We start from the raw sequence: 13,613 nt of genomic DNA, 5'->3' as shown, positions 1-13,613 counted from the left end.
CTATAATTAAACGATATTTATATTGAGAATGTTTGACCTACAAGGGTGTTATAAACGTTAAAGATTATTTTACAGAGCATTTAGATTTGAAGAAATCGCATAATTTATTTTAGCTCGTTGTTTGTTATGTTATTCAATGTTTTATTGAGTTTATTGTTCGATTAGTACAAAGTTTATATTTTTTTATGAATTTAATTTAGAAAAGTGTATATTATAATAGAGATATAGGACTTACTGTGATCTCGAGAATAGACAGTGATGTCTCCATTAGCAAGTGACACGAACACTTTATTATCCAAATATCTGAAATATTAAATATTATTAAGATTGTAGAAGAAAAGGAAACAAATACATCTAGACTAAAGAAAATAATAATAATCTAAACATTTTTGAAGCACTATTTGTATTGGTTATATTATTAATGTATTATCAATAAAAAATTAATTATTAGAAATTGATTGTTTGATAAATATAATTAGGATCAATAAAGGAAACTTGAAAAATCTTACATGATGCAATGCACACTGCTATTGTGCTGTATTTTCACTTTGTTCTTTTTTATCCTGATGTTGTCGTTACAATTGTATACATGTATGCATCCATCTTCGGTTCCCAGCCACATCGTTGGTTGGTTAACGTCTTCTTCCGTTGTAACATTATCAATACTCGGAACGTCGCTGCTCAAAGCCAGGCTACCCGTATCTGCACATGGAATGTCGTCCGAGTCCGAGTCGTCGGAGCTCGAGCTACTGCAAAACAGCTTTCTTAGATTAATGACGAAGCATACTATTAATGATATAGGATAATGTACTAAAAGTTTCTCTAAAAATAAGCTCCTGTCGTATGTTGTTAAATCGATGCAGAAAAAAATATATTAATTTTATAGAAATGGTTTTGAAAGAAGATATGTATCTATAGCGAGAAATTGTATAATATATATTATAAAGGAAACTTTCTATCATAACGTAAAATAATATGAAATTTTATTATAATAACATTTATTATATTAAAATTATAATACTTATAGTATATTTTTTAATTATATCTAATATTGTAAAGAACTGATTTTAGATATTAATAATTAATTAAGAATATTTTATTACAATGTCGAATAATTATCTAACAAATTTTTGAAGTGTGCATAATGTATTTGAAAATTGCTTATTCTTTTATCAATATATTTTTAATAGCATCAAAAGGAGCCTACTTTTAGTACTATTTTAAAATAGATATATGATCATCTTATAATGGATGTTTAACATATGTAAAATGATATGAAAGATTTCATAATATATCGTAAAATATTCTATAACAAGAAATCAACCGATAATTAATATCACTTTCAAAATCATGATGGAAATGTAAGAAGTGACGGAATTCCTGGTTAGAATTTTTATTCTTGACATACATACAGATGAATTTCATAATATAATCTCGATTGTATGTAATTTTAGTAAATTGTAGTTATTATTCGCTTTTACGAGTTGACTCCTCGTTATACAACACTACTTCGTTCCGATTCAAATTTTCAGTCAAGAGTATTACCTATCTAACTGTATGTTCCCGCCACTGGCATCGACATCCTGGACCGAGATGCTTATGCCGCTCTTACTGTTCGCGAATGAAATGTTGTTAGTCACGCACGAATTCGATCTAAAATATAATACAAATAAAATAAGGTCCCTTTCTACTAGCCTACAAAGTATTACAAAAAAAATTATTCCTTAAAAATTCCTTATCATTTTAACCGTTTTTTTTTCTTTTTTTCTTTTTTCAAGGACCTCTCTGAATTAAATATGTACTTTACATGTTGCTTGAAACTTTCAGACATCGTCACATTTCATTGGATACATATATATTAAGTTGATGATAAGATATTAATAATATTTGACAAACATTGACACCACTTTTGGTATGAGAATATTAGGTCGTTTCATAGCTTTTGTCGCTTTTTAGCAAATGTTGATTTGGAATTATAGAGAAGAATTATGAATTCAATCATCACTATATTCTTGTTTATTTCCTATCAACCGTTTCCATTTAGAAATGAACTTTTCTATACCTAAATTATAAAATATCTGCGATTTAGAATTTTGTCAAGGTTTCCTTTTCAGGACTACGAAAATCAACTTTAAAGTGAACTCTTAAACTCTTAATTTAGCCTTTCGCTTGCCATCCTTTCATCGCTCTGTTAATCTTCTTGAAAGATTAAATACTAATTTTAAAAATAGACATTTAAAAACAATAATAAAAAAATAACAGAATTAATGAAACAACCTAACATCATATAATAAATACACTCCACAAATGCAATCCTAGAGTTGGAATACAATATTTCATCGATTAATTGTATTTAAACACAATATACAGACAAAACATGTTCCCAGAAGTCCCACAACCAGCCCACACCCAGAAGCTTCGAGCAACAGAAACCGCAAGAATCCAAATAGTGAAAGCCCCAACTCACACCCCCAGCCTTCGCGAATAAAGAATCTCAGAGAATCTCACCTTTGGGTGCACGCTGGAATTCCCGCGACACATAGGATCCTTGCGTTGCAGACTCCGTTACAAGATGTCACTTGTGGTGGTTCCGGGGTGAGACTCAACACGCAGACTTGACCCACGTAACCATCGCTGTTGCACACCCAAACGTCCCTGGAACCCTGTCCATTGGCCAATGTGGGCGCAGCGCAGGTGAACTGCAAGCCAGCCCGAGTCTTTCGAATTGGCAGAGGTCCCACAAATTCTGGGCAGGGCCTCCTATCAGCGGACAACGCTGTAAGTCGAGACACATCGACACTGATCAGAAATGTACGCGTTCTGGAATGGACTATGGTGGGTTTCACGAGTTTTGATTGTCCAAAGATGTTTATTTATTTTGGTGTTATTATTCTTTTTATTTTATGTTATTTGGTATTATTATTTACTACCCACTTACCTATTTATCTACGTAATACAATATCATTTCTTTGCAATACACTTATAAACGTAATTCATCTATTTTTTCAAATGTTCAATATTAATCTAAAAAAAAAAAAAAAAGTAAGAAGAGATGGAAATTATACTATGAGTGGTTCTAATTCGATGTTCACAGTTTGTAAACATCGAGAAGAAAAAGACCGAGACGTGATATATCAAAACTAAAGTGACCGAGACCAAATACGTACCACTCACACATCAATCCTAGCTGTTTGGACTATGAGAAAAGAAAACCCTACAATAGATTATCCTCAATTGGTGTGATGCGGGTCACATTGCTGGCAGATATGATACACTTTCTTTCACTCGTCTTACAGTTATTTAATAAAGGCTTTACTCTGTCTTCACCTTCTTTTAATTTCCCCCCTACCCCTTATTTTCTTCTCAATGTTTTTCTAGCCCTTACAACGCAAGACCAGATGTCAACCAAGTTCTTTACTAATTAATTCTTTATTTATTACGTATACAATAGCGACCTGGTCCTTATGACACTAATTGAGAGTTAACTAGCGTAGCAAGTGTTGTTCTTCAATGTCTTTAACTAAGTAAACCTCGTGAATTCCACTATAGTCGCGGGACAACTCACCTAACTTCTGTTTAGCTTCGTTGAAGCTCTCTTCCCAGCTGGCCCTTTTGTCTGGCTTTGTGAACATTACGGAAATGTTCTCGATTCCAGCCCTGCAAATATAATACTTGAGACTAGTATCATACGAGCTACTTGATGTCACGTTACTTATTGGGCATGATTCGATGCACGTGGATCAGGAACGTGAGGCGAATAAAGCGCAAAAATACTCTTATTGTGAGGCTATACCGCTTTGTGAACCGCTAATGGATGGAATGTCGTCATTCGATAAACTGTCACCATGTAGCTTCGAATGAGACATTCCTTCGTTGTCCTTTCATTCGCGACGTTTGTTAGAAATGTTAGGTAAATGACATTTGCGAGCGAAGATACGGGCTCGAACTTCGCGAGGAAAATGACGCAGTAAAATGGGAAAACGGGACTCGTTCAATAGGAACTATCGTAAATTAGGAAGAATTCATGGACTATGAAAAATCTTTTCGTACTGTGGGTTACAGTAAAGTCGGAGATGATCAGACTAAAGAAACTTTAATATAATGATTTAAGAAGTATTAATAGTAAAATGTAATTATTGAATTTTTATCGAATGTTTCGGTAGTCTTTCTTCGCTTGCATTACGTGCTTTTTCATATACCTTTTATTTCAATTTGTTTGGAGCAACTTTTATACTTTAGTCGTCCGTAGTTCTAGTGTTCGTAATATACAGTGAAGAACATAGCTAAATCAATAATAAAAGGTTTCGTATAAATCATTTTTCTCTACCATTAACATTAATGTATACAAAAAAATATAAATGATACAAAATAAAAAAGTTTCAAAAGATTATGTATGTTTAATTGTATAAGATCTAACTATCGTAAATTATGGGATTGGTTCAATGAAGGAGCTTTTCATATGTGATAAAGTAGAATAAATTTTGAGATGATCAAAGTGAAGTAACGTCTAATAAAAGCGATTCAAACGTCAATGATAAAATGTGAATGTGTTTATTAAATTTTTCTTGACATTTTAATACTAGGTATTTTAAAACGCTTAACGTAGGATGTAATGATATGACATGTGAAAGACGTGTTACTTACTGAGTGTTAAGCGTTAATTCCAGACAAGCCAACTGCGAATGCGCTGCGTTCCTTTCAGCTAATTGACGCTGTGCCTGACCCAACATATCCTTGATAAGATCCTCTAATTGTTGCTTCGCACCATGCAATGTAGCTGCGAGTTCCTGAAGCTGAGTCAACGTTGCACAGTCTTCTCGCAGATGGTCTACCTCACGAGCCATTCGCCTCAGGTTTTCATCTTTGGCTAATGGAAATAAAATTTAATTTCTAATCATGGAATTATTTTATTTTATTATTATTTTTTTTGTAGCATTTGTTAATATTATAGTATTAAAGAATTTAGCAGTTTCTTCTTCCTTACCTTTCATAACTTCTAGGTCGTCCAGCGGTATTCTCATTAACATTTTGTACTTATTTGCTTCCAATAGGCCAACCAGACTATTTGGACAGGAACTTCTGACAGAAAACGAATGCATATGTAGAAAAACTTTAATTTATATAAGAAACAACTGTGTCTGTGCATTGTATATTTATAATAAAAGATATCTGACAACTAATATAAAAATAGAAAATACAACGAAAATGTACAGAATATATAAAAAAATATATAAAATGTCTAACATAAAATACTCATAATATTTAGTAGATGAAAAGATCTTCTGTTCGAGTTCTGTTCATAAAAATATAAATGTACATAACATTCACAATATACATATTATGTAAAAGAAACATGTGACATTTCTCTACTATTTTTGCTATAATCATCAATTATAATATTAATAAGTATATCATAAATTATGAATTAACAGAGTGATACAGAATAAACATAGTAATCGAAAAAATATAAACATTAGATTTTTCTAAACAATTTGAACAAATCAATTACACACTCACGTCGATGGTTTTCTGATTGTCCCGCTTCTCCTCTTGATACTGGTGATAACAAGCAAATCGGAAAACAAAAATAGGGCACGTTCTTTTCTGGTTCCTTGGTTCGAGGCTATGGTGACAAGATCGTGGCGTACGAAAGCTCTACGACAAAAAATAGACGCATTAATTCAGATGAATTTTTTTGTTTTCATAGCAATTTCTATCGCAACACGCATCGCTATTGGGAATCGATACGGTGTACGCGTTTAAAGCTTGAATAGTTCATGAAATGCTGAAGCGAGTGCAACGTTTTACGCGCAGCTATTCGATGAAAGCTCTATTGTGCGTTAAACTTCTTTCAATCTTTTTCCCCCTTATTTTCTCACGGATCATGTAAAAATATGAGTTCATAAATGATATCTAAATTAAGTATAAAAACGTTTTGAACACGTTTTCAAAACATTCAACCGTTTTTCAACCGTTGCTTTGACTATTATGATATTAAACATAAAAATATGTTTCATATTTTATTTAGAAACGATTCGAATATTTTTAGATAATTTTTAAAAGGTCATAATACTCAATTGTGATATTTTAAATTGAAATTGTATGTATATTTTACAAATTGTAGAAAATTAATTTTTGTAGAGAAAAATTCATGAAAATAAAGCAACATTTCTAACATTATTAATAAGGTGTAATATTTAATTGATTTCCTTTGATTCCTATTTTTCATATTTTCTTTTTCATATTTCTGAAGCTTTCATGCCCTTAGAATATTGAATATTATCTCTTGTATAAAATATGTTCCTTTTAATTGCATGGAGGTCGTGGTTGATCTGGCACGTACAAAATCATTTTATAAATATTTCTAAATATAAAACTTGTCGGTAAAGAGTAGCTGTTATATAATAACTGTATATATCTGCCTCTATTGTATCTGCATATGCTCCTTATGTTTTACATTTCTATGAAAAATTTCTATATTTCAAATACATATATATGCTAACATAAAAGAATGATACAGTTATTTTATTAGTTCATTTAATCGTTCATATTTGACATTCTTCTTACTATCCATCAATATCTCAGTCTCTGTTAGAAGGAACTATTTATACTTCGTTTGGTAATTATAAATCGTATTTGTTAAAGAACAAAACATCATGCAGAAATTGGTATTATAGCACAGATTAAACCCTCTGAAAGGAAATTTTAGGATTACAGCCTCCTCAATATTAACAGATTTATCAAACAATTTGTCTCTAATTCACTCAATTTCCCCCCAAAATGTGTCTGATCATAAACAAACGTACATCACAAAAGAAAGTAAGTTCACCTGTCATTCGTCACGATACCAGCGAGTCCTTCGACGAGCGCCTGTACCTCCCTCAATGTACTTTGCTGTTGCTCCCACTCGAGAGACTCCCTTTCCGTGCAATTGATCTTTACGACTAATTCGTGCACTTCTTTCTGAGCAGCTTGGAGCAACTCGAAATCCGGATGCGCGGTATCGGTGTGCTTCAACAACCTCTGAATCAGTAACTCGTAACGTGGTATCTTCTGCACAGGTTTGATCAATAACTGATCTAGCCCAAGTTTTCCCTTGTGCTCCCGTTCCATTGCCTATTGTGTAGAAGAAAAAGGGTTAATTAACCAATTAACAAATTTTATCAGATTAGTATAAACGAAATAGAGAAATATAGTATATGGAAGAATATTGAAAATATAAAGGATATTGAAGAATGACATGGTTGAATATTTCTTGTGAAACTGTCTAAGTTAGTTTTATTGAGTACATAAAGGTTTACAGTTTTGGGAAAAAGAAGGAAGTATGTAAAGCGGCAACTTGAAATGTGTGAAAATAGGAAAATATTATAATTAGACTGTAAATATCTGCGCAAATTCAAACTTTTATGAACACAGTTAAAACGATAAAATCTAAGCAAAAATTTGTTTTATCCACAAAATATTATAACGGTTCAATAGTACATGGTATCTCTTGGATATTTTACGTACTTTTGTATACTATGTGCATTTTGTACAAATATATAAAAAAGAAGAACGTGGAAGAATTTTATGGTTAAATATTCAGACGCAAATTTGCATGACTGTACGTTCGTTTTGTTGAATGTAAGGAATTTATGCGGGGAAGGAGGAAGAAAATATAATGAAGGTAAAGCTACTGTATTAACAATACAGAAAATAAAAATGTTAACAGGAAGAGAGAAAATGAAAAAGAATAGTTGATATACCTCGAGGAATCGCGCGAATGCCGGTTTCGCTTGGCAAGTCGTTTTTATCGCCTTCCTCGCAGACTTCCAATTATCAAGGAAAAGCGTGTACGTCTCCAGGACGACTGCCTTGGTGAACTACAGAAAAGACAGCGAATAAATTAACAAGTGAAAAGATAATCTCTGATATACAACGCGCGTTATCGAATTAGAATGGTCATTGCATTCGGTTCTTTGAAAAATGTCCATCGTAAACAACTTGAATGTAATTTCATAGAATGGAATAGATTAAAATTTCGTTTCTTTTTTCAGGAACTTTCCTTGCAATTTTTCTTCAGAAACATTCTTTTTCAGAAACATTCCAAGAAACTCAATACAATATATACCTTTTAAGAAGGTAGGTAAAATAATATGAGTCAAAAGAAGCATAACAACGAATTAAAATTTTAGTTGAACAAAATGGTGATGTGTTTAATAAGAAAACATACCACATCGAGGAAAACATCGCCAATCGTCTGCTTAAGCTCCCAAGTATCCAGTCTTTTACGTAACTCCTCCAGGAACACTTCGTGATGGTTGAGAATAGAAGGAATCTGAAAGACGAACGTACAAACTTTCTTTTCCCAACTTACTCTAACATTTCCGACACAAGATATTAAAAACGGGAAGTTGTGTGAAATATTAAATTTCAAAGATTGTAATATAGGGGTTCCATCGAACTCTTGATATTCAGCTATAACGAAGTTTCAGTCCGCCGCTTCATGCTGTAAAACGTGACTGTCGTTTGAACAAACCACACCACGCGTAATTTCATTCCTCTTGATAGAACTATAATAAACGTTTATTATCTCGTAATTTGGAATACAACGTTGTATCTGACAGGGCTAGTAGTTGTACGATTCACATTGTTAGCGTTTAATAGCAAGGTATCCTATTTGTTTTGTTACGCCGTAGCATCGTATTATCCTTTCACGATGTTCTAAGGATTAAGAAATAATTAACAATTGTTCTTTCCGTCACGGAGATTGCAAGTCAAAGGTTGGAAAGTGCACGCTTGTCCAACAGTTTAACAAGTTAATTGGAAAGTCGTGGTGGCCAAACATCGATCGGGTACACCGTGTTAAAGGAATTTACGCGTACAGATTTCAATTTCGTATAGTTTCTTTTATCATCCTTTTCTATACGTGCGAATTCTATAGCCTTTGAGTTTCACGGAATTTATTGTAAGTAGAATGATACGGATGATCGGATATGATCGAATATGGACGGACGTGCGAATACTGGCGTTACCAATTCTTATCATAATATTTTCGCACAGGATTACTGTTCTATTAACATCTTCAAATATTCAAATTCTGGTGTGTTATACAATTAGCTCAACATCTATTTATTATGATATTATATTTAAACAATTATGGAATCTATGAATAAATTTCTCGATTTGATATTTAGTATAGGATTCGAAAATTTATCTTTGTCAATTAAATCCAAATGATTTACTTTAATTATGACTTTAGAAAACATCGTACTTATTTTTTAGTGTAAATTTTAAACTGTAAATTAATAATTTACCTGATAGAAGATTTCGTCCACCGTCGCTGCGTCCACCAAACCTGCATTTTCGGGGCTCTTTAATGGTTGTAGGTATTTCTAAAACAAAATCAAATTTTAATTAATTTTATGTATAATATAATAATTCTTGACTATTTCTTGACTAAAAATTCTGAAACATATTTATTCGATAAAATATTTAAGCACGCAGTTTTATATTGATTTCGATTGAAGTTCCAGTTTCCTTTTCTTTCTCTTTTTGGCCAATATTCATTAACATAGCAGATTTTCAATTCCAATAATGAGGTGACAGACGTAAGTCTATCGAATCAAACATAACCCATAATGTGACATTTCAGCAATCAAGTGGGGCAAAGTAATTATATCAAAGAAATACCATATTGTAATATCAAGGGAATATTATAAAGAATTATATGATCTCTTTTATTTAATACGAGACAATTAACCATATGATAATAACAGTTCCATTCGTTTGCATCGAAAAATCGATTTCTATTCAATAGATCGAAACGAACTTTCGTAGACTTACGCAACGTATGGCAGTAAGACGGAAACCTTTATTTTGAACGTGAATAAATAACGAGCACCGTTTGTCGGGTTACATTAAGACGCGTCGAATCATGGAACAGCCTGGACCCAGAACAAAAAGAGGCAGAAGAATCGATCGGGAAGCTCGAACGACGTGATGAATTGGATCTAAGGTGCTCCGCGGATGTTTAACTTTCGGAGAGTGGATAGCTGTGTTGAGGATATTTTTAGCGACTCGTATGCTAATGGCTCTCGGGATTAGGCTGGATGAAAAGGTTTAATGGATTTTAATGTAATATACGACGTGTTGGGAAAGTGTCGAGTATGCTCCTTCGATCGATCTTCGGTGGAAAAGTTTTAATTTCGAGATTTAAGTGCGTATAAGTAAAGAAATGTCTGTAATATGCTATGAATCATAAAGTTAAATAAATCTGTGCTCCTGTTTTAAAAAGATCGTTCGTGCAATGTTAATATATTGGTTTATCACACAAAAAATATTATGAAAAAAACTAAGTAAACAAAAGAAATTAGTACACATCTATAATTATATATTTGATTACAAAATTCTATATTAATTTAAAGCAGTTACAAGCAATTTTCGTAATAAAGAGAGTCGACTTCTTTTTTAATCGTATTTACTTATTCTAGTGAGCACTTAAAAAATTAATTGCCAATGAAATTTGGTGCGGCTTTATACAGAATTTATCGAGGATATTATATTGAAAAGTTATGTATTAATTCCATTATATGGAAGATAATGGAATTTATTAAAATGACACAAGTTGAAGTTCCCAAGTAACGGATTCAATTACGATGGAAATTATGTTGATATTGTTAGTGTTGAGCACTGATATCATACGTTATACTGTTCTTAATTACCATGTTGATACGTGGCACCGGAACTTCCAGACCGAAAAGAGGATTGTGGAACAGTGATATCAACGGACGACGACGCGAGGCGACGGTGGCGTAGTGGTTAACTTAGCCAGCTACAAACTAAGAGACCCAGGGTTTCCAAGTTCTCGTAGCGTAATCTCTATTTTTCACGATTCATACAGATATTATATATGCAAAAAGCGAATATCACATGATTTTGGCTATTCTTGCGCGTTCATTGTGGCATCATCTGTTGCGCGTCCTAAAGATCGTTGTGTTAAACAATTTAATGCTTCTATTGCATTTTTCCTTTCATTGTCTAGGAGCCCGGAAGTCTTAATGTTTTTACTATCATTTCTAATATCAACAATATACTGATTTCGTTGTTCATCAGTTAACAAATCGTACAGATGTTTTTGATAAAGTACTATGCGGGAAACTGTAAGTAAGTAACACGTTCTCCTGGTACTCAGTTGATCTTTGTTAGTGAAACCAATGCAGAAGACTCTGAGGAGATAGCTATCAATGGTTTTCACATCGACGTTAGCTTCGATCAAGGTTTGCCATTTTTTAACCATGAACCTCAATTTATCTGTGATAGCTATCTGTGTTGGATCCATGCCATGGAAGTTGGTCAACAGTTGTAATAGTATGGCCATCGTTTTTAACGCGAGAATCCTAGATAGGCATATCTAGGTTGAAATAAGAAATTTCTATACAAAAGGAGGAAACATGATACGAGAAAAAATGAGATCTTGAAAGGAATCTCAAAGACGTAGAGAAATATAAATTAAAATTTCTCTAACTCGTCGAGTAAATCTCACATTAATAATAGGACATTTTCATCGTAAGCTTGACGCAGGGGGATGAATTCGCATTGATTCTCATCACGATCGAAACACACTTACAATGTAAGCCCGGTTTATTTGTGCTTTCCTGATGGATACCTTTCTATTATTTTTCTAAGACGAAGCGGCAACATGAAAAATCGTTGGTAACCAGCCCCAAGGCCATTGCTAAATAATCGTTCAGCTCGAACAACAATCATCGTGGACCGTACTGTTTATAAAATATGACAATCAAACGTTTCATGATATACGCGGACGGGTGTTGCGGAATTCGAATTCTTCTGGTAAATTTGTCGAAAAAATCTTGCGATGGAAATCGTCTCCTATGCGTTACATTGGTGTTTTCATTTTTAATTAAAAAAATTAATTGTTAGTGAAATATCCAAAATTATATGTGTCGAGTCTTACGAGAAAAATCTCTTTTCGAAAAAACGTAGAATCTTTAGAAATTATATTCTTAATCTGATACATCGATTTCAGGCTTTGAGAAAAATTCGAAAATGTTTGCTAAACAGCATTGTTATTGGCATCGATTATATGTTTCGTGACAATCGTTTTTTTATTCAGAAAAGAAAAAGAAAAGAACAAAATTGTGAGATTTAGCGTTGATGATGAATTATTTGCTTTTGAAAAAAGACACATGTATCTTTTAACTTTGATCATGTTTAAGTAGAGTTTAGGTCATGTCTAAAGAAAACATAGATTTGTAGTCGTTACTTAATAAATAAAAAATTCAAAGTTATAGCATTGAAACGAAAACTTTTATTTATTTTTCATTTATCGAACTAATGAAGGTATTGCACACAAGTGTTCAATGTGCAACCCCGCACACGTTCCATAGTCAATTTCATTTTGTAACACGTGGATGATCGGTTATTACAATTTTCCGGTTACGATTGACCGCTTGTGTATGAAAAGGTAAAATTTAATAATCCTGGTAAAGATAAATTTCATCCTCTCGTGATAAACTGGATCGCGAAAAATAAATAAACTGTTAAAAACCAAACGTTGTTTCAATTATTCGTCGCGATATTAACATTCGAATCGATGGTCACGTTCGATAGAACGAAATCGTATTTTTATCGTTTCTATGTTCGATAATGATATTCGACAGCGTTGATCCATCGAATTCTTTACGAGCAACTATCTGGATCCGTAAATGTCTGGACACAGTAACGTTTGCAGATTTGCGTATGCGATTCGAAAATAGGCGCACATTAAGACAAACTGAGCGACTAACACGATTCATCGATATGCAAATTGAATTAATATATTGGTTCGGTATGAGTCATTGAGTATTTGTACTTGTAACAATGGATATTGAGTATAAATCTGCAGGCGATAATATTAAAACCAATATTTTCGTCATGTTCTTAAACGTAATTATTAAAAAGATAGTATATATATATATATAACAATAAAAAGGATATTTAATAAACGACAAGCTTTTAAGATTCTTTAATACTTAAAAATTATTAATTTAAAATTAAACCGCACCAACGCTTCTTTAAAACATTCCAAAAAATATTTTCAAAGAATAAGAACGAAACAAGACATGGAAAAAAGAAAAGAAATAAGAAAGAAATATTATCAAAACTGTGTAACCAATATTTGCGCAATATTTTATGTTTCAAAAATAAACCGATATAATATCATGAAATACGGAACAACACACATCTGTCGACAACTACGATCCTTCGCATCGCTTCGATCCATCCCTTATTTATTCAATCAACGTAGAACTGGCAGCGTAGAACCAATACAGGAGAACAGATTGAATATTCCCGCAATTCTCCATCACTTTTCCATCACTATATTCGTCTAAAATATACGGAGCTTCTGAGAAGCGTTCTGGTTGCATCGGTATAGCGATCGTAAAATAGTTGCCGCAACTGACATATCAATACGCGCAAATAAATCTGGAAATCACGTTTGCCACCATCGAGGATCGGTTATTAAATACAGAACACGCGCTACGACGCAGGGCCGCGAAGGTTACGGACCATTTACGCCTAGCGTTGTTTATGAGAAATGCTCGTCCTTCTATGATCGTATCGCGTCGCAA

General features: G+C 32.9%; 1 protein-coding gene across 9 annotated transcripts in view; it reads right to left on the bottom strand.

The window, feature by feature from the left end:
* LOC132910982 (rho guanine nucleotide exchange factor 17) overlaps positions 1-13,613 on the bottom strand; it is a 70,296-nt gene that overhangs the window by 7,229 nt on the left and 49,454 nt on the right. For 3 of the 9 annotated variants that reach the window (XM_060967217.1, XM_060967218.1, XM_060967216.1), the window contains exons 10-21: positions 9,297-9,374; positions 8,213-8,317; positions 7,746-7,862; positions 6,830-7,116; positions 5,518-5,655; positions 4,985-5,079; positions 4,645-4,867; positions 3,566-3,657; positions 2,509-2,776; positions 1,546-1,653; positions 510-749; positions 236-303 (exon numbers count right to left, since the gene is read on the bottom strand). In XM_060967217.1, coding sequence (XP_060823200.1) covers positions 236-303; positions 510-749; positions 1,546-1,653; positions 2,509-2,776; positions 3,566-3,657; positions 4,645-4,867; positions 4,985-5,079; positions 5,518-5,655; positions 6,830-7,116; positions 7,746-7,862; positions 8,213-8,317; positions 9,297-9,374 — 1,819 coding nt within the window. The remainder of the gene's footprint in view (positions 1-235; positions 304-509; positions 750-1,545; positions 1,654-2,508; positions 2,777-3,565; positions 3,658-4,644; positions 4,868-4,984; positions 5,080-5,517; positions 5,656-6,829; positions 7,117-7,745; positions 7,863-8,212; positions 8,318-9,296; positions 9,375-13,613) is intronic. The other 6 variants (XM_060967221.1, XM_060967222.1, XM_060967220.1 and 3 more) reach the window with 6 other exon arrangements.

This window comes from Bombus pascuorum, chromosome 9 (assembly GCF_905332965.1).
Source record: "Bombus pascuorum chromosome 9, iyBomPasc1.1, whole genome shotgun sequence".
Classification (NCBI taxonomy): Eukaryota; Metazoa; Arthropoda; class Insecta; order Hymenoptera; family Apidae; genus Bombus; species Bombus pascuorum.
The sequence above is the reverse complement of the archived record's forward strand: the minus strand, read 5'-3'. Positions and strand labels throughout refer to the sequence as shown.